Source organism: Cladophialophora yegresii, assembly GCF_000585515.1.
Source record: "Cladophialophora yegresii CBS 114405 chromosome Unknown aczIN-supercont1.3, whole genome shotgun sequence".
NCBI lineage: Eukaryota > Fungi > Ascomycota > Eurotiomycetes > Chaetothyriales > Herpotrichiellaceae > Cladophialophora > Cladophialophora yegresii.
Genome location: NW_006913047.1, coordinates 2,792,385 through 2,815,582, shown reverse-complemented (window position 1 = coordinate 2,815,582; position 23,198 = coordinate 2,792,385). Strand labels below are relative to the sequence as shown.

Sequence of the window (23,198 nt, the reverse complement as noted above, 5' to 3'; positions counted from 1 at the left end):
GTTTAAATCAAACCAGCCTCTCCGTCCCGCCCTTGATGTCGAATATCGTTTGCTGATCGTCCTGCTTAATCCGATCGTCTTTGATCATTCTGGTCCTGTTGTCAGCCGACCTCCCGCCACAGGCTCCCGCAGCACTCACCTTGAATCCACCCTTGCGTCCTCGCCTTCAACCTTCAGGGCGGCCTTGGGGGTAAGCGCATCAATGACAAAGTGATTGTCGCAATTGGGGCAGTATTCGTCACTAGGTAGTCATTGTTCAACTCGACGCGAACACAAGTCAGGGCTGGGGGACCGTAGCGGCACAAGACCTACCTCTCGTCCCAATCCTTCGTATTCTTCCGAAACGCCTTCCTACACTTCTTGCATATAAAAGTCTGATCAAGTGTCAGCCTTATTTCTCAATGACTAGGTGTCAGTGTGTACGTGTGATGCCATACCATGTCAAAACTCTGCATAAGCGGATGGGTTTCTTGTTCGGCGTGGCATTCTGCGCAGTCGAACCATTTTCGACCTGAAAGACACGTTAGTTTTAAAGCGAAGCATACCCATCGTCAAGATGTGGCAGGCCTACAGCATGGCGATCGAATCGATACTTGCGCGTTTAGGATATGTTTGCTTCCTTCGGCGTCAGCCACGAGTGAGAAATGTGCAAGGAGGTCTCGTAAATGCCTACCACATCTTTGCAATTGACAAGCAGCCAAACTGACAGAGTCTTCCCTAAAGATGATGCCTAAGCGTCCAAAGATTCAGTCGCTACTTGGGCTGAGGTTCGACCACGAAAGGGGTTCTGTTCAATATCCTTGTCCGTGGCCGCCTGTACTGTGTAGAAAAGTCGCGTCGCGGCGAGTCATTTATCGAGATGTGCGGGCCTTGGATGACTCGCAAAGGTTCGCGCTTCCTGCTTTTCCATTCACACGCGCTTCGCCATAGTTTGTATTTACTGTGTTGATTTACTCATCTCATTAATGATGAGCATGATAGATGTGCTTCACCTTGGCGTATCGCTCTACGAAATTGTCGATCCCCTCCCGACGAAGCAGAAATCTGAATGGTCTGACTTACTCGCGCCAACCACTCTCGCAGCGACACCTGGTCGTACTCAAGGTGCACCTTATGACATGATTTCGAGGAGAGCCTATGGTACGTGATTTTGCCTAAATATTGTATTGTCTGAAACTAGGCGTTCAGGACAATCTTTCCGTACAGTTGTGGTATGTCACAAGTCGCTCATCGGCGAGATGTGGATTCTCGAGTGAAGTGGGCGGTAACTGCTCTACACCACCGACCTAGAATAGATCCCCCGACTTCTTTGGCCTCTCTGGATGCAACCACAGCATGGGGTCCTTAAGATCCACCCACCCCAAAAAGGGCTTGCTCAGTCCGTATCCCACCAATTCCTGCAGATTCTCGGGCAGTTCCCTGACCTTATCGACCGGATTCACAAGATACTGGTTCTCCTCCTGTCTCAAGTACCCTCTCGTCATGAACGTACTGTACACCAGTCTTTCCTCTTCTCTGACGACACCATCCTCACCGGGTTCATTGGTCTTATTTGCACTTCCTCCATGAAAACAGCCAGACAGCACCATGAAGCCATCACCTGGCTCCAACTCGGCGTAGAAGGTTTGTTCCTCGCGAGGCGGACCGGCCGCATAGTCCCACAGGTGCGAGCCTGGGATGAACCGGGTCGCACCATTGCGCCGGGTGGTCTTCTTGCCAGCGACGAAAAAGCCTACACCTGCGTCACGGCCAATCTCATGCGTTGCGACCGCCGGGTGATAGACATGGTGAATCGCGTCGTCTCTGTGTAAGGCTTGGTCGCGAGCGCCGGGCCCTATGCTGAATACGATCGTGTTGTTCAACTGCGGACGGGAGACGGAAGGTTCGTTCTTCTCGCCGATCTAAGAAAGTGTCAGCTGTGCCGGTAAGAGGCGCAGGCCAGCCCTCAAACGGGCATGCAGTCTGCCATGCTCACCCAGTTCCAATGCAGATGACTGCTCAGCAGAGCATCTGTGACTCCTTTCCAGAGGGGATGTCCCACGATACGTTCCGCAAATGTCTTGGACTTGGTCACCATCCCGAAAGCTCGACGAGTCTCTTTGGGGAAGAATTCGCCTATACGCGGAGAGTAGATTATTAGCCATGCTCTTTCAAGGCTGACCGGGGAAGAGAGTTCGAGTGCTGGCCGCCGGCCGCTAGGGGCACCCGTTCCAAGAAGTCAAGAGCAGTCCGCGCTTACCCTCGCCACCACCTTCGCCCCAGGCCTCGTCTTTCTCCAACCAAGGCCTCGTGTCTTTTTCGAGACTGGCAATTTCGTCGGCATTCAACAATCCGCGGATCACCACACCACCAGCCACACGAATGGCGGCAACCAGTTCCTCAACCGAGCAGTTTGCTCCATCGAAGGTCTTCACCTCGGGCAATGGCGAGGATGGACCTTTCAGATCTCCAGCATGAGTCGGTCCATTGGTGTTTGTCACCGTGGAGAAGGACTTTGGAATGATCACCGGGATTTCGACCGCGGAGGGCGCCATGTCAACGACCGACGACGAAAGACAAGCGACGATCAAGAGCCTGAAATATGAATCAAGATCGGCACTACCTCTGCCTGGTGATATGGTTGTGCTCGTGCTCTAGTCACGCACTCAAATACATATACATCAATGCAACGAAGGAGATCGGGGACTACAACAACAAAAGTAAGCAGGCGGCCTAGCCAGTGCGACTGACGGGCGCTTCCATCTCTCCTACCTAATACGTGCAACGTATCGGTAGACGAGCTCCCTGCCTGCATTCTGATGTGCCACGTCCCGGCGGAGATCTCAGCACTTGTTGGATGCATCACACACAGCGTATACTTCGAATGGGTCTCTCAACTAGGAAAGAGAGCTCTTATCAGTGCCCTACATTGTTCGGCATGGATGCGGGGGCATGTCACGAGCCAAGTGATAGTCTTTGGAGTGCTTGCCTTGCGAGTCGGCTCAAAGAGGAAAGAGAGACTTTCGAGCTTGTTTAGTGGATGTGTCCCTCGGCCGAACATCGCGGAGATGCATTTGGCAAGGACACGCCACACACAATGCGATGCTGGGCCTGTTTGCATAGGTGAATCTCAGGACGGACTGTCCTCAATTCGCTTGCCGCTCATAGCTGGACGAGCGTGCGTAAGGTAGGTCACAAGCTACTCTGCTGAATCCACTCTACTTTCTTCCCATTGCCTTCTCGACCGCCTCCAAGGCAGCCATGACCTTCTCGTCCATATACCTCCTCCCGACGATGCAACAGCTCACAGGAGCACCGACCCACTTCTCTGGCTCGTACAGATCATAGTTATACTTATCTTGCGCATTCCTCGGCACATAGCCTTCCTCCTTCTTGTCCTTCTCCACGTCCACAAATGTGACTGGGAACACTGCAGCCGGGTAATCGAGTAGGTTCCACTGGCTGGTATATGGCCAGTATCTTGCCGTGTCGTGCAAGGGCGCCGCACCAGGCGTGGCAGGACAGATGATCACATCGACCTCCCGTCCCGAGTCGGCGGTCTTGCTCCAGTGCGCTGCGTATTCTTCGCGGTAGGTGTCCCTTTCCACGCATAATTCCCAGTACTCGTGCATCGTGCGGTTCTTGACGTTGGGTTGCTCCTCGGTAATGAACTTGGTCAACGGGAGGATGGGTTCCCCAATTTCTATGAGAGGAGCGAGGATCATCTCCCCGCCGTCGGGGAAATACAGGCCAGAAACAATGTCCCAGGCTTTGTCGTGCTTGTAGGGCTCCCAGTCGACGACTTCCATGCCGGCTGCTCTGCACGCTTCGGCGACGATGCTCAAGGCTCGGATCATGGGCGGATGTGGCTTGACCACGCCGTCTGACCACTCAATGGCCACTTTCAAGGGCCTTGTGAACTTCTCCGGCGTCCATGGCTTGACGGTGAGTGACGGGTCCCAGCGCCAGGGCTCCGTGTCCAGGATGATCTTCATGAACAGGTTGATGGTCTCGCGGCTTTGTGTCAGCGGACCGAACGTAGCAAGGACAGAGTCTTTGCCGTCCATGGTGTGCCGCATGCCTTTGAGAGGGATGCGTTTGCAGGTAGGCTTGAAGCCATAAACGCCGCAATTGCTTGCCGGGGCTCTGACGCTGCCGCCGATGTCGCCACCGAGGCCCTGCTCGCTATCAGCAACATTCTATGGCTGATTTCCAGGGGTACAGATATGGACTTACCCAGACACTGCCGCGAAATGCTACGAGTGCGCCCTCTCCGCCACTACTTCCACCGCACGTCAAATTGCGGTTCCACGGATTGACGGTCCTCCCGTAGATATTGTTGTCGCATTCCAGCGCCATAAGCGTTTGAGGGCCTGTCGTGCGGACATAATAGACGCAGCCCGCGTTCCATAGGTGATCGTTTATCGGGTTAGGATCAGCAGGCATGCCAATCCACGCCACGTAAGAAGCATGGGTAGTCTTTCCATCCATGTTATGGTGCTCTTTGACCTGCACCCGCACGTCAGATTTACCACCTGCTCGAACTGGCCGAGATACATACCGAGATGGGTAGCCCGTGCAGCGGGCCGACTGGCTCTGGCAGCGAGTCGAGATACCTCGCCCGTTCAATTGCTTCGTCCCACATCAACTCGGTCACGCAGTTGACCTGCACGCGGAACCACGTTCAGTATCCGGGAATTGAGCAGATCTGGCTGGGCTGGGCCGGGCTTACCGCATACTGAGCCAGAGCAGCTCTCCGCAAGAAAGCCCGCGTCAACTCTTCCGAGCTGACCTTCTTCGTCCGCAGCATCTCTAGGAGCTCGATGGCATCATAGTTCTGCGTAAGCTCGTACTCACGGGGGGTGAGATACTTCTTTGGCAAGTCCTGAGAGGAAAGGGGCAAAGGATCAGGCAGAGATTCGAAGGGCGGATCAACTTTCTTCAGCGTCTCATCGCGATAATCTCGTGCGCTCTTGGCCTTTTCGACCCAGGTCTCTTTAGAGATCATTGTTGCTGCTGAGCAAGCGGCGAGAGACGAGCAGTTCGATTGTATCTAGAAAGAGCAGCGAGCAAATTTATCGCAGAGTGAAGAAGGAGCAGGCGCAATACTCTGCGGGCCCACCTATTCTATCTTTCCAACTCTGAACTGTCCCAGAAGTGGAGGGTGTGGTCCTCTACGCACGCACGCACGCATGTGGCCCCATTGTTGTTAGACTTTATGAGACGTGCTCTTGCGCGTCTCAGATGTTGCGTAGACCGATCCACAGACGGCTCGTGCATATCTGCCCCGAGGTCGAGATAGACAAGACACGGAGTAGGGCGGCCGGATGATTCCCGCCTTGATAACTCGAGTGTCCTATCAGCACATGCGGACGTAGTGCTCGAAGAAGGGTAGGCATATCTCCAGGACGGGGGGATGGTTACTCCGATGTCGATCGCAACTGCTTCGTAGACGCAACAACCGGGATAGGAAAGAGAGATAGAGAGCGGAGGGAACGAAGAGATGTTGTTTGGACCCCCGAGGCCAAGCTTGCACCACAATCTTGTGGCATTGACGCGGCGCTCTACCGTGCCGGTGCTGCGGGTGCTATCACACTTCTATGCTTCCGAGGCTCTGATCTGTACCTCATTCTTCTTTGTGCATAGCGACAATCGCCCGACTTGCAGCCCGTATCTACCCTCCAGGGTTGGCGGCAAGGACGGTATCACACCCCTCTAGGCCCACATCAGCGACGGCACACGGTCTGGAAATGCAGCAAGATAGACAGAACCGTACAGATGAGGTCGATAAGGAGGACAGCGCGTTCCAGCTATCGCTATTGGCTGTGATGGAGATAATGCAGCCTGATACCCCTGCCTCGAAGCCTTTCGGCTATGATGGTGGTACAAGGCACAGTACCTCTGCTGTCGCTTGGCCCTTGAGCATGAGAAAAGTCGGCGGCATATAAGATGGGGTGACCGGCTGCTCGCTCGCCTGGCTTCAGGCATCTTTACTCCGAGCTGGTGACAGTATCGCTCTTCTAGCTCGTCTTCTCGACTGCTCTCGTTACACCTAAGCCATGAGTTTCTTGTACGAGCCTTCCTTCGGGAAGGGCAAGCTCCGACTCAACCGACCCATCAACCAGAACTTCGTTGTCGGCGGGTGAGATTTAGTACTCTATCTATCGCGAGCATGCTGACCGGTGTCAGGATCTTGTTCTGTCTTCCGGGTATCTACCTTGCATTGACAGGGCTTGGAGCCGGAGGTGGACGTCCGTCTTCTCAGACCGTCGCGTCCACTACCAACGCCGTCCTCTATGGCTTATTCTGCCTGTTCGGCTGGATCGGAGGTGCCATTCTCAACCTGATTGGGCCAAAGCTGACCATGGCGTTCGGGGCCCTCGGATACCCTCTCTACGTCGGCGGGCTCTGGTACTTCGACCGACAGGGGCATGCTTGGTTTCCTTACTTCGCGGGAGCGACGCTGGGCGTGACTGCTGGATGCTTGTGGACGGCTGCCGGGTTCGTGCAGTTCGCCTACGCTGAAGAAGACCAGAAGGCCCTGTTCATCACCTGGCAATGGGTATTCACGTCGTTCGGTGGCACAATTGGGAGCCTCATCGCATTTGGAGTCAACTACCATCAGACCGAGTCGACGGGCGTTTCCGACGCCGTCTACACCGTCTTGTGAGTTATGCTTGTCAAAACCAGACTCCCTACTAACCTGCAGCTTAGCATCGTCATAATGTGCCTGGCCATCGTGATAGCTCTCCTTTTCATCATCTCCCCGAAGAAGGTCGTCCGGGACGACGGCACCCACATCGCCATCTTCACGCAGCCCAGAGTCATGGAGGAGATCAAAGGCCTGGTCATCTGGTTTACGGACTACAAGATCCTCGCGCTCATCCCGGGCATCTTCGTCGCCGAGATGAACCTCGTAAGTTCGAGAGCACCTCTCCACGCAAGCCTAGCTGATACCCCTAGGCCCTCCTATCCAGCATCAACGCCTACTACTTCAACCTGCGCACCCGCTCGCTGAACAACGTGCTCTTCCAGTTCATCATGATGCCCTGCCCCTTACTCCTCGCCTACATCATGGACACAAAGTACATCAAATCGCGGCGCGTTCGAGGCATGATCGGCGCCCTCATCATGGGCACCATCTGCCTAGGCACCAACGCTGGCCTAGCCGCCTGGATCACAAGGAACGACGTCAACCGCCAGAAGAACACGCCTCCGGGGGTTGACTGGAGTGACAGTGCCTTTGGCGCCGGGTTCGTCCTGTACCTCCTCTCTGGTAAGTTCAGAACCGTCTCTCTGCGCACATCTAACGCACGTTGACATTGACCCCAGGCATCATCTACGCGACATACCAAATCGTCGTGCAGTGGACGCTGGGCGCCCTCTCCAACGACCCAGTGCAATGCTCGCGCCTGGCGGGTCTGTTCAAGGGCACCACCGCGCTGGGCATGTGCATCTCGTTCGTCCTCGACAGCAAGAACGTCTCCTACATCGACCAGCTGATCGTGCAGTTCACGCTCTACGCCGTGGGGCTCGTGTTCTTGCTGGGCATCATCTGGTTCTGCGTCACGGACACGAACTACTTCCGGGAGGAGAACGTCATTGTGCCGCATCGGTGGGAGGAGCGTGCGCGGATCGAGGGACTCGTCGCCGACGAGCAGATCGAGAGGGAACATCAGAAGGAGATGCTCGCGCAGAGGGGGGCTGTCGTGGATGAGAAGACCAAAGGGGAGGTATTGGAGAAGCGGGTTGTCGTGTAGATTCGAGAGCGACGGCACCGGATAGATTAATCTATTCACCCTGTAGCTGCACATCAAGCAAGAAGGTCAATAGATAGGGGATGACAAGCTTAAACGTCATCCTCGCCACGCAGGAGACATTTCAAGGAATGCAAGCGATTCGATTCAATCCTGTTTCGTTCGAACAGGGCTGGCTTCCATCCGGCTCCTTGGTTTTCAACGAACCCTGAATGCAGCAGAGTGAGTGCCAGAACCGATCTCTCGAAACTAACACGATGCTGCTCAGGAATCAAGAAAGAGTCTACCGCCGCTGGTGAGCGGAAAGAAGTCATTGTAAAACCACAAGTCCCTCGATCGCGCTAATCAAACGCCCACTTTGAGCATGAGGGAACAGTTGATCTCCTTAGCGTGGGTCAGGGCAACATTGTTGTCTGGATGACACTGATATCGACGGGACAAGTATGATACACCGCAACTGACGAAGTTGCTGTCTTGGAAGTCCGGCGCTCTCCGCTTGACCACGCATCATCATCGGGACCTATTCGACCTGGGCGAAAACCGGAGTTTCGTCTCGAGTAGGGACCGTTGTGGTCGATACAGGAGGTGAACTAGTAGTCCAATCCGACCGGGGTACTTGGGTCATCAAACAATGTAGCAGTAGGAATCCAGCCAGGTGCACCATAGCTCCCTGTCATGAAAAGGTCGCAAAAAGGGTCATCTGGACGTTCGAGCTCGCCGGCAACGATTCCAAAAAGGGCTGCGAAAGCACACATCCAAGGATGGATGTGCACCTCGTCAAACAATGAGCGGACTGAGCTTGAAAGCTCTACAAGGAATGACAGAGGTCGGTGGATCGCGGAGCAGCGAAGAACTAAAATGAAGATGGAAAGGAAGGAGGATTGAAGCCATCCTCTCGGCGCATCGGGCCCGCCGACGTTGAAAGAAGTTTTCAACGCTGTCCAGAGTAGCTCTCTATGGGCCTGACTCAGGACATACGGCTCCTCCTGATGCCGCGAATTGGCATGACTTCACCCATGTCATGAGTTGAGATAGCCTGCAAACCGAACGCAGGAAGATCTGGAAAAGCGAAACAGGAGGTCGGTGCAACGATGTGCTCCCAGCTCATCTCGCGTCGTAGTGGCAGGCATCAGCCGCCGGTTGAGACCGGCTCGCGGCTAAGAATCTATAGTTTTGGCCATGGATTCTTGACTTCGCTGATGTCCGGAATCTCCCACGGGCCCTGACACGAAATGTAGCAATGCCTACATAAGAGGGAGTAGGACTGTAAGGCCGCGGGTCAGATCTGCTGTGTCAGAAGTAAGGCTGAATTTACGGTTATTCGGGATTGAAATGTTGAACGAACAACATGGGTTCGTGTTGTGCAGTCGTTACGAATCATCCGTGTAGATGAAGAGGGCTTGGCGAGGTGAAGTCCATTCCACGTGACTTTCTGCACGTGACTGAGACCAGCACTAACTGGGTACGGAATAAACTGTGGACAGGTCGCTGGCTATTCCCGGCACGATATCCGCGCCTTTTCATTGGCTACTGGACGGGCCTAGAATCCCCGCGCCACTCTTATCATCCTCCGGTCTTTTGTTATCGATGTCCCTTGATTCCGTATGATTTCTGGCAACGACGTGGAACCCTCATCATGACCATAACCACCTGCACAGGGCAGCCCAGCTATGCGCGTAAGTCAATTGACTGGGAGGAGGACGAATTCGCTGGGATGGGCGAAGAGCGACTGCCACACGTGCGCCTCCCACAACCGGTATTGTGATCGCCGACGACCACGATGCAGTCCTTGTCTGGCCGAGGGGGCGGTATGCAAGGGTTACGTGCAGGAACTCAATTGGGAGAGAGGCGCCGTGCGGATTAGCAAAAAGCGAGCGAAGTCATACCTGGGGAGCACAGAATCTGCTACCACCAAGACAGCTCCGCTTCCCACGCCTGCAACTTTCACCTTTGTCGACCCAAGTGAATCACAGAAGCGACCGAGGAGGAGATCAAGAACGACTGCAAAGTCCAGCCACTCGAACTTTTCGGGTTCCAGCCCGGCGGACATTGTGGCGACCGAGTCCGCCCATGAAGACGCTTCCATCCTATCCACCTCCCCGTGCTCGAACTGGTCGGTATCGATGCCGAGCTCACCCCGACTTAGTGTCGACAGCCAGGAGATCGAGCCTGTTCTCTGTGCTCGAATCGGCCATCAGCCGGGTGACGTCGGATACGCGCTGGCATTTTTCCACTCATGCTTCGCATACACCACACTTACCTTTGATGTCAATGTCAACCCATGGCGGGCCTGTCTGCCCTCGATTCACGAAGACTTGCCGTGTGTCCGTTACGCTGCAGTCGCTCTTGCTCAGCGCCAGCAAGCACATTTCAGCGGTAAGCCCGAGGGAGTCTCCATCCTGAACTTGAAAGCGAAGGCGTTGTCGCTCTTCGCGTCGAATCTAAATCATCTCTCCTTTGAATGTGGCCTGAGCACCGCTCTCCTTCTTATAGCTCTCGACTACGCTGAGACCGGTGTGTCGAATTGGACGGTTCACCTTCGAGGCGCGTGCCATATCCTTGAAAGCCACGGCGGCATTCGCTTGGCTGAGTCCCGGCCGAACCTCAGGGTCCAGATCGCCATGCTCATCTGGTACGACGTGAACGCGGCACTCATCTCACGTTGTGGACCCGTATTTCCCCGAACTTACCTTAATGCACTGATGGCGTGGCAAGCCGACGACGAATGGAGTATCCTTGCTCTGAATGGTCTCCCAGACGGCCTGTTCCTCGACATGTACGACGTCGCCGTTGCGGCGTCACAGCTGGACAACCTCGACTCATGTACTGTCGAGGCTCTTCGGGCGAAGTTCCTAAAGGCGCAGATCAAGGAAGGCGCAGGAAAGTGCCAAATTCTGATGTCCCAGGTTTGGAGACTGGGCCTTGTGTTGTACTGTACTCGAGTCTTCTCACGGACATCAACGCCTTCGTCTGAAGCGCTCCAGGCGATCAAAGATGAAGAAGGCTTAGATACGGGCTCGGTATTGGATGATTCTACAGACACGCAGCTGGAGGCCCATGCGCTGGCCACCCAGATTCTCGACCTAGTGTCTACAATCCCGGCGGACAGCAATTTCCAGAAACAGTGTCTGATGCCAATCATCCTCGCCGGCTGTGAAATGTCGGCAACAGATACAGCGTACCGCAAAGTTGCTATTGAGTTTTCAGAGCGCTGGAAGCAGAAGACCGGGATTTGGATATTTGACTCCGGCTTGGAGTTTTTGCGGACTGTCTGGACGAGGAACGATGTCGAGTTTGCCGACGGAGCTGAAGACGGATGCAGGGGCATGCAGGTGCCTTGGACGGAGGTGTTCTTACCGAGTGCAGGCCATGGATTTCTTTTCGGATGACGTTGACAAGCAAGTCCCATCTGACCGTCAAGTCCCGATACTGGTATGACGATCGCCTTCGATTGTTGGGAGAGATTATGGCAAAGCAGCATCAAGGCCCGAAGAGGTGAGAGCACCAGATCTGGCGAGACGATCACCCGCTCTATCCGCCGCACTTCTCGCGCCGCTTGCAGGCGACGCAGTGACACATACCTCCCCTCCATACTCTCCATTACGACTTTCGGCACGATAACCATCGAGAGATTCACATGAGGCATGCCAACAAGCGGAATGGCTCGTTTACCATCTGAGGGAATGCGCTCGAACCTACCGCCACGAAGGGCCATCCGTTAGCCGATATCGAGAGTCCTCTGCCGCCAGCGACATCAGGCACGAGTCTGCCAGTTTCGCCAGAAACAGTGGAGCCTACTCCAGTGCACATATCAGCACTACAATGAATGCGAGAGCGACCCCCGCACCACCTCGCGACGTGGATACTGAAGGATGCAAGAAGATTCATTCCCCAGCCGGGCGATCATGCCTACTGCCGAGAGCAGGAAGAAGAGAAAGGGAAGCTTGTTGTACGTCGTGGACCTAAGCAGGGGCTCTCGAAAAGTCGACCAGGTTAGTTCGACCGGTTAAAACCACCCACCACATCCGAAAGCCTTGTGGAAGGTGTTCATAATTAGCCCAGCTACTATGTACTGGGGAGACAACCAGTCCCACTACCAGTGCCACTGCCTCTATCCGTACCAGTACAAGTACCAACACGTACGACGTACATACATAGGTACTGTACTGTAATTGCGCGTCAAATGAAAAGAACTGAAGGTCCAAACACACATCATGAGAGTGTGTACCTGCGTCTGCGCAAAGTTGACAGCTGCCAAAATCCCAAATCCGAATCCGAGGCACCCTACCGCAGATTGCGAGACTGAAGGTCATGTCATGTCAAGTCACGCGAGGCAGTGGACACTTTCGTGATTGACACTTCAGGCAAGCGCGAGCGAGAACACGAACGCAAACGGCGGAACACACCTGTTAATGCAATCCCGTGCCTGTCTGTATACGGGGTAGTACTGCGCTGTAGCCATGTAGCGTGGTATTTCTGTGCAAACGCATCGCATCGCATCACATCAAATCATGATCCCATCACTGGCCGCCGACGCCAACTCAGGAATGGACAGATCTTCCGCTCGTCCCCTCGTCCCCCGAGATCCGAGCTGGTGCTGACTTTTCCAAAATGTCCGAACCTGGTCCTTTGCCGTGCGCGACCTGTGGATCCTCGTTCAGTGCACGATGATCGAATAACCGCATTGCGAGATGAGACCGGCCTACGAAGAAACTTGCCTTGGATTGCCAGGATCCGTTCAGCCCTTGTCCGTGCCCGGCGAGTGGACGGACATTCCCCAATGCAGTGCAGATGCAGCACAGCACAGCGTCCCGCGTCGACGGCATGTATGGCTGTATGGATGTTTATCTCGACCGGCTCGTCGTCTGCATCATTGACTCCTGGCACCACTGGAAGCTGGGTCATGAGTCATGACGCAGGCAGAGATAGATAGGAGTGGATAGCAATCCTCCCGGAGGTATCTGCAATGGCGTTGCGATCCGATTAGCCTTTACTCGTTCGTGCTGGGGCCCGATTTCAAACATGGTTCCGCAGGCATGTACTATGTATTAGTGGTCGTAGGGTATACTGTGTCGTGGATTCGTCAACCAAGGTAGCGGCATGTACGCAGAAGCTCGTACCCGCATCTCGGATGGGGTGGAGATGGCGGGGCGGGAAGTACACGGTACGTACTCCGTACACAGTATAGCGTGGATCAAGCATATTGCGGGTGCTGGCAGAGGCCACCGTAGCCAACTCGAAGCAAAAATAGCAGCCACCCGCAATGCACTTGCATCGGAGGGGTGCAATATCAATACGAGGATGTTGTAGATGCGCATGTGCTTGTTGCGGATGCTACATTCCAGGGAGGCGAGTACTCGTACACCCGAAAGTGCATGATGGATGATGCATGCTGCATGATGACAGCATTCATGATTTAACGACCGATCGATCAATCGACCAACTGTCGCGCTAGGCAGCTCATACTCCATCCTCATACCCTAATTGTGATTTACCGGGGACGATGGGCGGGATGTAATGGTCGTGCTGGTGCGTCCGAAATATCCTCGGTGGCTGCCTGGACTGGGACGCTCGATGACGCTTCCCGACCTGAGACATGCATGAACGCCAGCCAGCATGCATATCGTGCGTGCGTGCCGTGCCAGCTATAGTGTGAAGTGTCTGGTAATATTGGAACGTGTCAGACAAGATTGGAACAGCAAGGCCGGGCGTTCTGGGCTCCCCCGCCATCGAAGGAAGCCGAGAGATTGAATCAGATCGGATCACTCAGCGGACTAGCTCCACTGTTGGCGGTGATCAGCTGATTGGCGGCGATCCTTGATCGAGCCGGTACGGTTGAATTGATGAGGCAACACCTCGTGAGCGATCCCAGAAAATGGACTGAATGACAGTCGTGTGCAACCATGTGTTGGGGCCACAGTTGGTCAGGAAGCAATGTGTTCGGACTACACATTTGTGCTGCCAACTCCCAACATAGCGAGATAAGAGCAGACCCTTCACGAGAAACCACAGACAGGTGGTTGAAGAATAAACTATGAATGACATTTGCATGGGCGAGGAAAGCCCATGAGTGACTAGAGCTAGAAAACATCAAAACAGTCCTGTCAAGCACACAATCGTCCCTGCTCTTGCCGTATCCCATATTCCACATGAACGCCCGGTGATGTCCAACCGCACCGCTGATCCAGTGCAGTCCCCCGCAAGCAAGAAACAATGAAGCAATCCCCAACTCGCGTGAATGCCCAGCAAAGCCGAATGCAGCGTTCGAGACCCTCCCAGTATGTATGTATTTTGCACAAGGGTAACAGAGCCCGCGCGTGAAGGAAAGCAAAGTCTATCAGTGTTCAACAAGGTCCCACTCCCCATCTCTATCAGGTATCTTTTGGTAGCGTGACAAACTGCTCAGCGAGAATTTCTGGTCATGTCGTTGAAGTCCACAGTGGACGCATCTGATGTCTCCCTAAGACAAGAGAGCTTCGCGGATGAAGGAGCCAACGCCCTTAGCCTGTGGAAATGTTAGCGCAGACTCAAGATCAATAGGCGGAGAGTCACTTACCACTGGGGGCTTCATCATCGTGAAGTGGTTGCCGACCACTGTCACCATCTTACAAACTTCTTCGCCCAAGAGCTTGTCCCATCCATTGGGCCCGAAGTCGTTTCGGTTCTCCAGGAGCCACTTCATGCTCTTGGGATCGTCTGCCTGTGGTGGTGGTCTTGGGTCGCCGGGCTTGCCGCAGACACCTTCGGTTGCCCAGATGAGCAGAGTCGGAGGCGCCTTGAAGTCGTGCGTGGTTTTCAGCTCGGGACGGTAGGCAGTCAGTGCTTTGATGCTGTACTCGAAGTGGGGCAACAGCCAGTTGGGGGTCTTGCCGGTGCCGGTACCCAACAGACCTATTTCGTCAAAGAAATGGTGGAGACGAGCAGGCAGGGGCTCGAGTCTGATCGGACACGGCGAGTCGATGAGGATCAATTTCTCGACCGAGTAGTTCCGGTCAGGGTGCTGCTTCTGAAGGTCTGCAAGCTGCCTGGTGACTTCGTAGGCAACGACACCACCAGCGGACCAACCGCCAAGGATGTAGGGGCCAACAGGTTGTCGGCGCATGACCTCCTCGAGATACAGCTTTGACACACCTTCAATGCCGCACGTGTAGCTCGTGGGGTCCTTCATGAAAGGACAGTTGAGGCCGTAGACCGCGAGGTTCTTGCTGTCAATGGCGGGGATGGAGACGTAAGAAGTGGCTGATCCGGAGCCATCAGGGAACAGGAAGAGGTTCTTGGTGGCCGTCTTCGGGTTGCCCTGTAACAGGACAGAGGTGGCCGGGGGCATTTGGACGACAACTTCAACAGGAGGGGCAGCCGGGGCAACGACGACGTTGGTGACGACTTCGTGCTTCTGAGCGGTGGGAGGTGCCGGCTTCGGCTTGTCTAAGCCAAGAGCTTTCCGAAGGTGGCCGAGCGACGGATTGTCGGCCAAGATCGTTGGGTCCAAGTCGATCTCATGGTCTTCACGAAGCTTCCCCAGGACAGTAAGGGCCATGAGAGAATCCATGCCGAGGTTGCTGAGATCAGTAGTCTCGGTGATTTCCTCAAGGTCCATCTCCATCTCCTGTGCAATGACCTGGCGAATGGTCTCGATCATGTCACCTCCTGCGGCAGCAGAAGGGGCTTGGGCGACAGCTTCCACGGCAGCAGATTTCGTCGGGCCCTGGGTCTTGGCCGGGAAGTCCTCCGTGTCGGGTGTGGTGATCCCAGACTCGACGGTTTCGTCGTCACTTTCCGAGCCCGAGTCGGTTGATTCGACGGAGCTGGCGTCGCCAGCGGAGACTGGCTCTGGAGCGGACATACCACCGAGGTGCTTGCGAAGAGCACCAACCGAGGAGTAGTCGGTGAAGAGTGTGCTTTCCACCTCGAGATCAAGATCCTCGCGGAATTTGCCAGAGATGGTCAGAGACATCAAGCTGTCGACGCCCATATCGGCCCACTGGATGTCGTCGTTGAGTTCAGACTGGTCGACGTCAATCTCCTTGGCGATAATATCGAACGCACGGACAACAAGACTGCCGGATGAAGGAGCAGCTTTGGGGGCTGCAGGAGCCTTCATCTTGGGTGCCTTGACCGGCTTCTTGGCCTTGACCTTGGGAGCAGGCACTTCGATCTGGGGAGCGGCCTGGACAGGAGTTGAAGCTTTGACGGGAGCAGGCGTTGGGACTGAAGCAGCCGCTTTAGCCCCAGCAGCGACCTTGGGCTTTGGCATCATGACGTCCATCAGCTTGCGAGGAATGCACTGGAAGCGCACAGCGCCACAAACGCCGACAACCTCTTTCTGGGAGTTGAACACGTAGACATCGCCAACACGCATCTTGCTGCCAGCGACAGGCTGCATCTTGACGTAGGCAAAGTACTGCTTATCGTGCTCAAGAGGTGCAAGGAATTTCAAGCTACCCCATCCGTGCGAGATGAAGCACTCATCCATGGGGTTGACGGTGGCATTTACAGTGAAACCCGACAAGTGGCACGCGCCGTCGATGTGGTAAGGGCTGAAGTAGAAGTCGCCGTCGTTGGGACCCGCACGGAACTTGATGTTGCTGGTAGCCTCGAATTCTGGTCCGTCGAAAACGACACTCTGCATGCCTTGGAAGATATCGGAGTAGTCGACCAGGGCGCCAAAGAGCTTGTATGCCATCGATCGGCTGACCTTGTCGGCTTCACCATTCTCCATCTTGTGCTTCAGCATGTCGATTCGCGATTGTACGAGGTAGGACACCTTGTTCCATTCTGCCTTCCACGCAGCCGCATCTTCGAATCGAAGGACACACTTGGCGTGAACAACGTCCTTCCTGCCGTTGTTGGTCGTGACGGTGAAGTCTGCCTTGCGACCGTCAAGATCAACTTTCATGGTCATTCGAACAATCTGGCTCTCTGGATGGTTGATGTTCTTCAGGAGGAGAGGAGCCGGGTTATCCATTGTTCCAATGTTGATGTCGACTTTCTCGCCAGGCTTGATCAAGTTGACGCCATAGTTGCACAGGGTGTAGGCCATGTCAGCGTACAAGGTCGACGGGCAGAGACCGCTGCCATTCACCAAGTGGCCGGCGACAACGGGGAACAGCTTGGGATGGGCGAAATCAGACTCCGCGATGATTGTGGCGACCTTGCCTTTCACCTCTTCAGAAACGATTCCTTGAACGGCTGTCGACAGGTATTTCCTGGCCTTTGCGGGTCCAGCAGGGGCTGAGGGTGCGGCAGCAGCAGGAGCGATGGCCTTGGGGTAATCGCCCTTGTACAATAGCCAGTCGCCGGTGTATTGAAGCCAGTAGTTCTTCTCGTCGTAGCCGTAGAACGGCATGTCGTTCAGAACGCGAAGAGACTCGTTCTCCTTGTGGAAGGCGTCCCAGTTCAGAGTCTTACCAGCCGTGTAGAGGCCAGCCATCGACGTCGATATTATCTTCCACGGATCTTCATCCCGACGCATTGTTGGGAGAGTGGGCGCAGACAAGCACGACTTGATCATGCTGGCGCACAGAGGATGACCACCCACTTCCAACCAGAGGGAGGTGTCGCTGATGGTGGCGGTAGACATGCCCGCAGACAGACCACCCACGAAGTCGACAGTCTTACGGCAGTGTCGGCTGAGATAGAAAGCATCGAAGACACCACCAACGCTGACAATGTCGCTGAGGAGAGGCGAAATGACAGGAACCCGTGGAGGGTTGTACTTGACGGAAGAGGCCAGCTTCTCGAAGTCGGCAAGGATGGGATCAACCTGGGAAGAGTGGAAAGCGAAAGGCAACTTGAGCTTGGTGCATTTTTGACCGGCGTCGGCGAGTTTCTGCGCCACCGTATCGATATCGCCCATTGTGCCCGAGAGGACAGTGTCCGAGACACCATTGATGCAGGCAATCTCAATCTTGCCTTCGCTGTTAGCAACCACATCTTGGAGACCAGCGACTGGAGATCTGACAGCAAGCATGGCGTGAGTCCCAGCAGTACACTTCTGCTCGAGAAGCTGTGCGCGCTTGCCGACCAAGTAGATCGTATCAGCAATAGACAAAACACCCGCTGCTTGGAGAGCAGCGTACTCGCCTAGGGAGTGGCCGATGACGACGCTGGGCGTGATACCCCAAGTCGCCCAGAGGCGAGTCAAAGCCATTTGAATGCAGCACATACCAAGCTGAACAACGGTAGGAGGCAAGTGCTGGACCTCGGTGGAACCGTCGATCAGAGGCATGATGGACGGTAGTCCCTGTCGCAAAGCGATCTCATTGAATTCCTCAATATCACCACGGAATTGTCGAGAAGTTTCGAACAACTTCTGACCCATGCCGGTGTATTGAGAACCTTGCCCTGTGAATGCCATTGCGATCTGGGGGGAAGCCAGGGGAATGGGATTGTGTGTCTGATCCTGGATGGCTTTCAACGCTGCCTGCAACTGAGAGACGGACTGCACAGGGAAGGCCGCACGGTAGTTGTAATGGGCTCGGCGAGCCGTCAAGGTGTAGGCGAGGTCAGGGAGGCCAACATTTGGGTTCTTGTTGAGGTACTCCTCATACCGCGTGAGCGTCCTCTTGAATGCTGCCAACGACTTGGCCGACACCGTCACCACCTGCGTCGACCGAGGATCCGCAGTCGGCTCCTTTGGTACCTCGGGCCCATCCTGCAAGAGCATTGCTGTGTTACCACCAGCTGCACTAAAGTTGTTGATGAACACAGTCCTCTTGCCACCGGCTGGTCTGGGGAACGGTGTGGTCTGGAAGGCGATGTTGACATTGCGTTCCTTCAAGTCTGGTGCGAAATTTTTGTTGATCTGGTTCTTGATACCCGTGTGTGGAGGGATCTTGCTCTTTTGGAGCATCAATAGCACCTTGATGAGGGCAGAAACGCCGGACACTGCCTCACCATGACCAATGTTGGACTTGACGGCACCGACGTACAGTGGCTGGTCAGCACGTCTGCGGTTTTGGCGGGGTGCAAACACTGAAGACACTGACTCCATCTCGATACCATCACCAGCTTGAGTGCCAGTTCCGTGCATTTCGACGTAGTTGACATCGTTGCAGGGTACGTTGCACTCTTTGAGGACCTTGTCGAACAAGAAAGACTGGTTCTCCGCGCACGGGTGAGTGATGGAGACGGCCTCCGCGGAGTGGTTGGTACCAATGCCTCGAATAACGCCCAAGATCGGATCACGATCGGCGAGAGCATCGTCCAGGCGCTTCATGATGACAGTGCAGACACCATCACCTCTGCAGTAGCCATCGGCATCGTTGTCCCACGTCTTGCATGATCCGGTCCTTGACAAAAAGTGACCTCTGCTAAGGCCGGAGAAAATGTCGGAGTTTGTGAGAACGTTGGCGCCACCAGTGAAAGCAGTGTCGCACTCATTCGCTCGGAGAGAGGTGATGGCGACGTTCATGGCAGCAAAGCTGGATGAGCAAGCCGTATCCACTGAGAAACTCGGGCCGGAGAATTTGAAAAAGTAGTTAATACGACCCGGTCCAAATGCACGCACGCCACCGGAAATGAAGTACGTGTCGATGTCCTGGGCGGCATTGACCTCACGCCAGTCGTCAGACGTCTGGCCGTAGAATGTGCCAATTCTGTCGTGCTTGGTGGAGGGTGTTCTGCCGGGTACGATACCACCCATTTCCATGGCTTCGTAGCTGGTGGCCAACACCAGTCTCTGCATGGGGTCAGTTTGTGCTGCCTCTCGCGGCGACATGTTGAAGAATCTGGCGTCGAAAAGACCAGGCCTTTCAATGAAGTTGCCGAAGGGCGTGTGAGAAGTATTCTTCTTCTTGGATGTGGGATCAGTGTGTGAATCGACCGGGAACCTGTCCGGGGGAACTGGTCGGTGGACATCCAGACCCTTTTCCAGCAACTGCCAAAAGAGCTCGTTATCAGCGGCATCTGGGAAGCGGCCAGAGAAGCCGACAATGGCAATGTCTGCTTCTCTCTTCGAATGCTGCGTGCCGGCTGGCGCAACGGTCGACCAATGCGATTGATCTTCCAGTGTCACTTTGGATGTGTTGGCCTTGAGGGCTGAAACGACGCTGCTAGCGAGATTCGTCGGGCCAACAGCGAAGACCTTGGCTTGCTCGGCTTTGCCAGACGCACAGTATTTCAAGACCTTGTCCCATCGTAGAGGCTCGATGATGATCTCCTTGAGTGCTTCTTGAAGCAATTCATAGCCATTCTTCGCCGAGATTGGTTTCCCAGTCACGCTGGAGCAGACAGGGTACCTGACCGTGGCATTGCTGAAGATATCCTTCGTCTGTGGTCGGAGGATCTTTTCGATGTCGGCTTGGGAATGTAGGTGTGCTGCGTGGTAAGGGGCGTATATCGAGACTGAAGCATTCTTGTGAGACTGGAAGAACTCAGAGTGCTCGAAAAGAGCAGCCTTTGTGGCGGGGGGGCCGGAGATGGTGATTGACGTCGCCGAAGACGCACTGATCCACAGCTTGCTCGTGGGTGCGGTGCCCTTCTCTTTATGAAACGCGTCGAGAGCAGCCTGCGCTGACTTCTCGTCCGCAGCCACGATGGTCGACCATGACTGGGCTTTGGTGTCGGTCTCAATCTGCTCTGCGACCTTGCCGACGTGTGCACCGGCTCTAAAGGCAAGCCGAACAGATTCGACTGCAAGAGGTAGAAGGGCTGTAAGAGAATCTGAGGAGGCGACCGCAGTAGCGGCTATTAAACCGGTGCAAAGACCGACTAATCGTGCATCTGTATTAGGTGGAATGTATGAAGGCGTCCGCTCCTCGAAAGCACTGTTCCATTGTCAGTCCCGTGTGGTCAGAGCGTCAGCTCGGGCTCAGTTGGACGCTTACCCAAAGAAATGAGCGAACTGTGAAATACAAACGAGGGCGCTTTCCACGGCGGCGTCCTTTGCCTCGCCCCTGTAGTAACGATCGACTAACTCTTGAATTGTTGAGAAATTAGGTACTGCTTTTGAAGGATGGGATCGGTATTTGTTTTCGAATCTGACGGCGTCGCCAGCTCTTTCCAGGAACGCCTGTAGCAGGACGTCGTCCTTCCTGGAGAAGACCTTGGCGAAGAACGCCCGGCAGTCAGCGGTCTGATCGCCGAAGACGTATACCTCCTCCATGATGTCCGGGTAATAGGTGTTGGCTTCAACGAGCGTTACTTGGAAGGAAAAGGGTCAAGGGAATGCGGGAAGGGCAAGCTATCATATAAAGGGGAGGCACGAGTAAAAAGAGCCCGGGTAGCCAATGCACAGTGAGTAAGGGAGCGAAAGTTGAATTGACAACCGCGCCCCCTAGTGGGTCAGGAAAAGAGGGTCATACTAGGGCAGGAAGGCATGCATTAGATCTGCGCGCTGGAAATCAAGTGCATGGCAGGTGAGTCCAAATCTGGAGAGGCTGTTCTTTCATTTCGAGTCGTAGCGGTCATGAAGGTTGGCAATTGGGAATTGGTACAGCGAGACCCACCATGTGTATCAACGGGCTCGCTAGTCTGGGTCTAAGCGAGCTAGTCTCCTTGTGCTTGTTTTTCGGCGCCCGAATTTGGCAACTAAAAGTGGCTGGATGCCAGCGACCCATGGTTCGGGGCGGTAATCTTACACCTCGATACCCTCGCCGCTTCGCGAACTGAGTATCGCCAGTTCTAGCCACACCAGGCCTCCAATGCTCAATTCAAGGTGCGAGTAAGGACTGTCGGCCTTACCTTCGCTTGCATGGAACGGACGGGAGCGCAGTAATCAATGCTCAATAGCGCATAACTTCATCTATGCGTCTTCAGCCGCACCACTTGCTGCAGAGTTTTCAAATGTTCCCCAGGGAAAGTGACAGCGGTACAGCGGATTTGTGTGGTAGAGGGCTGGGATGAACTTAGATATGCGCATACGAGGAGTCGCAGTGAGATGGACATCTGCCATTGGTTTGAATCTCTTGGCTGGGGTTCGCGCGAGGACACGCCTAGCTAAATCGAGCTTTTCTTTCGGTCTTGATCGAATTCGTATTGGTTCGGCCTCCAGCTCAACTGCTGCTGCTCGGACTTGCCTGGAAACTGCCCTGCCTAAGCGAACACCCAAGAAATTGGCCAAGTCAGAGCTGAAGCAGAGCACTGCAGAAACGAAGTGCAGTGATTTCTCGCCATTCGTATACTATCCCTGAGGGCAATTGCAACGTTGTGCTGGTCGAGTATAGAATGGTTGAGTCTCACGAGCGCTTCCATCGCCACGATGCGCCTGCTGTGTCAACGGCCGTATCAAAAGGGCCTTTTGACAACCGCTTGATTTGTAAAGACGAATACTCAAAGCGGCGGCTGTACACTAGCTTGCTCGCTTTCACCCCGCTGAGGCTGAGAAAGTTCCCATGGTGGCGGCAAAGAGATTGGAGGAGAAACATCACACGCAGAATAGGGTCCGCTCTGGCCCAAAAGATGACTGCATGACGTTGACGAGCCATATTGACCATAGCTTTCACTCATTAGGAGCCTTGGATTGTCGCTGTCATGGTTACACAGATAGCACATTTTTGGTCTGTGGCCTGACCGTAGTGCTGAATGTCCGAACAGGCCAAGCGGAAGTATGAGGTATGAGAGCAGGACATCCGCACGCGGTATCCGATGTCTGAGACCTCAGCCAGTGTACCCCCTTTTGTGGACAGTACCCTTAGGGCTGGCAGCCTGCTACGTATCCTGCGCGCGGCCATGCCGCCGCAACCGGATCGACTCGGTTCCCTGTTGGCTGTGGTTTGTCTGGCTGTCTAACCCAGACCACGCTAATCCTCACACAAGCGATCCCAGTTAATTTCGCCGGACGGGTTGAGCTTTGATGGCGGAGTTTGGGACAAATCAGCGGTGGGAGGATTCTGTTCAGATGGGCTTGATAGGGGGTGGAATGCCGAGGGCGTGGGCCATACGATCCAGGGATGAACCAGGATGGGTCAAACACGCCTCAAGTCACGTCCATGCACTGCGTAACTTCCGATTTAGCGCAACGCCACACCCTTCGGGGCCTAGACAACCTTTCCTGGAGGTGCTATATTTGGGCTCTGGGCCTTGCGCTATTCCTCTTGTGCGTCAAGCTATTCCCAAGCCGCCAGAAGTGTGGGGTCGATGAAGGAGGGTCGTGCCCGGCAATCAGGGCGCTCTCCACTTTCACCCGCAGGGCTGTGACACCAGCCGTCTGGCGAAAGAATTTCTATACCGCCTTCCATACGCTACACAAAGCCCATGCTCGACCGCGTTATCTGTGGCTCTGGTGGCATCTCGATTACCAAGCTCAACCTAGAGTATCAAATCTTGATGCGCACGACCTTTGACGCAAGACAGCCAGGGTACAGATCATGGCTGCCGTCCAGATGACACGCGACCTCAGCTGTTGGACCGATCACGTTGTCATCGCATGCAGAGCTGGGGACTGGAAACCATCGAGCCATGAATCTTGGCTATTCCACGTCTTATCCGGGCAGGCCTTTGATGTACCTATGTACCTCGCGA

General features: G+C 54.8%; 5 protein-coding genes across 5 annotated transcripts; 2 read left to right on the top strand and 3 right to left on the bottom strand.

Moving 5' to 3' along the window:
- Positions 1-7: 7 nt before the first annotated feature.
- A1O7_04755 (uncharacterized protein) lies at positions 8-2,534 on the bottom strand (the record flags this gene model as incomplete). The annotated part of the gene is made up of 7 exons (XM_007758765.1): positions 8-89; positions 140-241; positions 313-374; positions 438-511; positions 1,493-1,901; positions 1,976-2,115; positions 2,240-2,534. 7 exons carry the CDS (start codon positions 2,532-2,534, stop codon positions 8-10), a joined length of 1,164 nt encoding a protein of 387 aa, XP_007756955.1.
- A 663-nt stretch (positions 2,535-3,197) lies between these two features.
- On the bottom strand, positions 3,198-4,987 carry A1O7_04754 (uncharacterized protein; the record flags this gene model as incomplete). Its single annotated transcript, XM_007758764.1, has 4 exons — positions 3,198-4,157; positions 4,216-4,488; positions 4,541-4,645; positions 4,712-4,987. 4 exons carry the CDS (start codon positions 4,985-4,987, stop codon positions 3,198-3,200), a joined length of 1,614 nt encoding a protein of 537 aa, XP_007756954.1.
- Positions 4,988-6,038: 1,051 nt separating this feature from the next.
- Positions 6,039-7,739, top strand: A1O7_04753 (uncharacterized protein; the record flags this gene model as incomplete). Its single annotated transcript, XM_007758763.1, has 5 exons — positions 6,039-6,121; positions 6,169-6,645; positions 6,694-6,895; positions 6,943-7,255; positions 7,312-7,739. 5 exons carry the CDS (start codon positions 6,039-6,041, stop codon positions 7,737-7,739), a joined length of 1,503 nt encoding a protein of 500 aa, XP_007756953.1.
- Positions 7,740-9,406: 1,667 nt separating this feature from the next.
- On the top strand, positions 9,407-11,125 carry A1O7_04752 (uncharacterized protein; the record flags this gene model as incomplete). Its single annotated transcript, XM_007758762.1, has 1 exon — positions 9,407-11,125. The coding sequence occupies one exon, from the start codon at positions 9,407-9,409 to the stop codon at positions 11,123-11,125; it is 1,719 nt and encodes a 572-aa protein (XP_007756952.1).
- A 3,071-nt stretch (positions 11,126-14,196) lies between these two features.
- A1O7_04751 (uncharacterized protein) lies at positions 14,197-20,841 on the bottom strand (the record flags this gene model as incomplete). The annotated part of the gene is made up of 3 exons (XM_007758761.1): positions 14,197-14,241; positions 14,293-20,503; positions 20,564-20,841. 3 exons carry the CDS (start codon positions 20,839-20,841, stop codon positions 14,197-14,199), a joined length of 6,534 nt encoding a protein of 2,177 aa, XP_007756951.1.
- Positions 20,842-23,198: the final 2,357 nt, after the last annotated feature.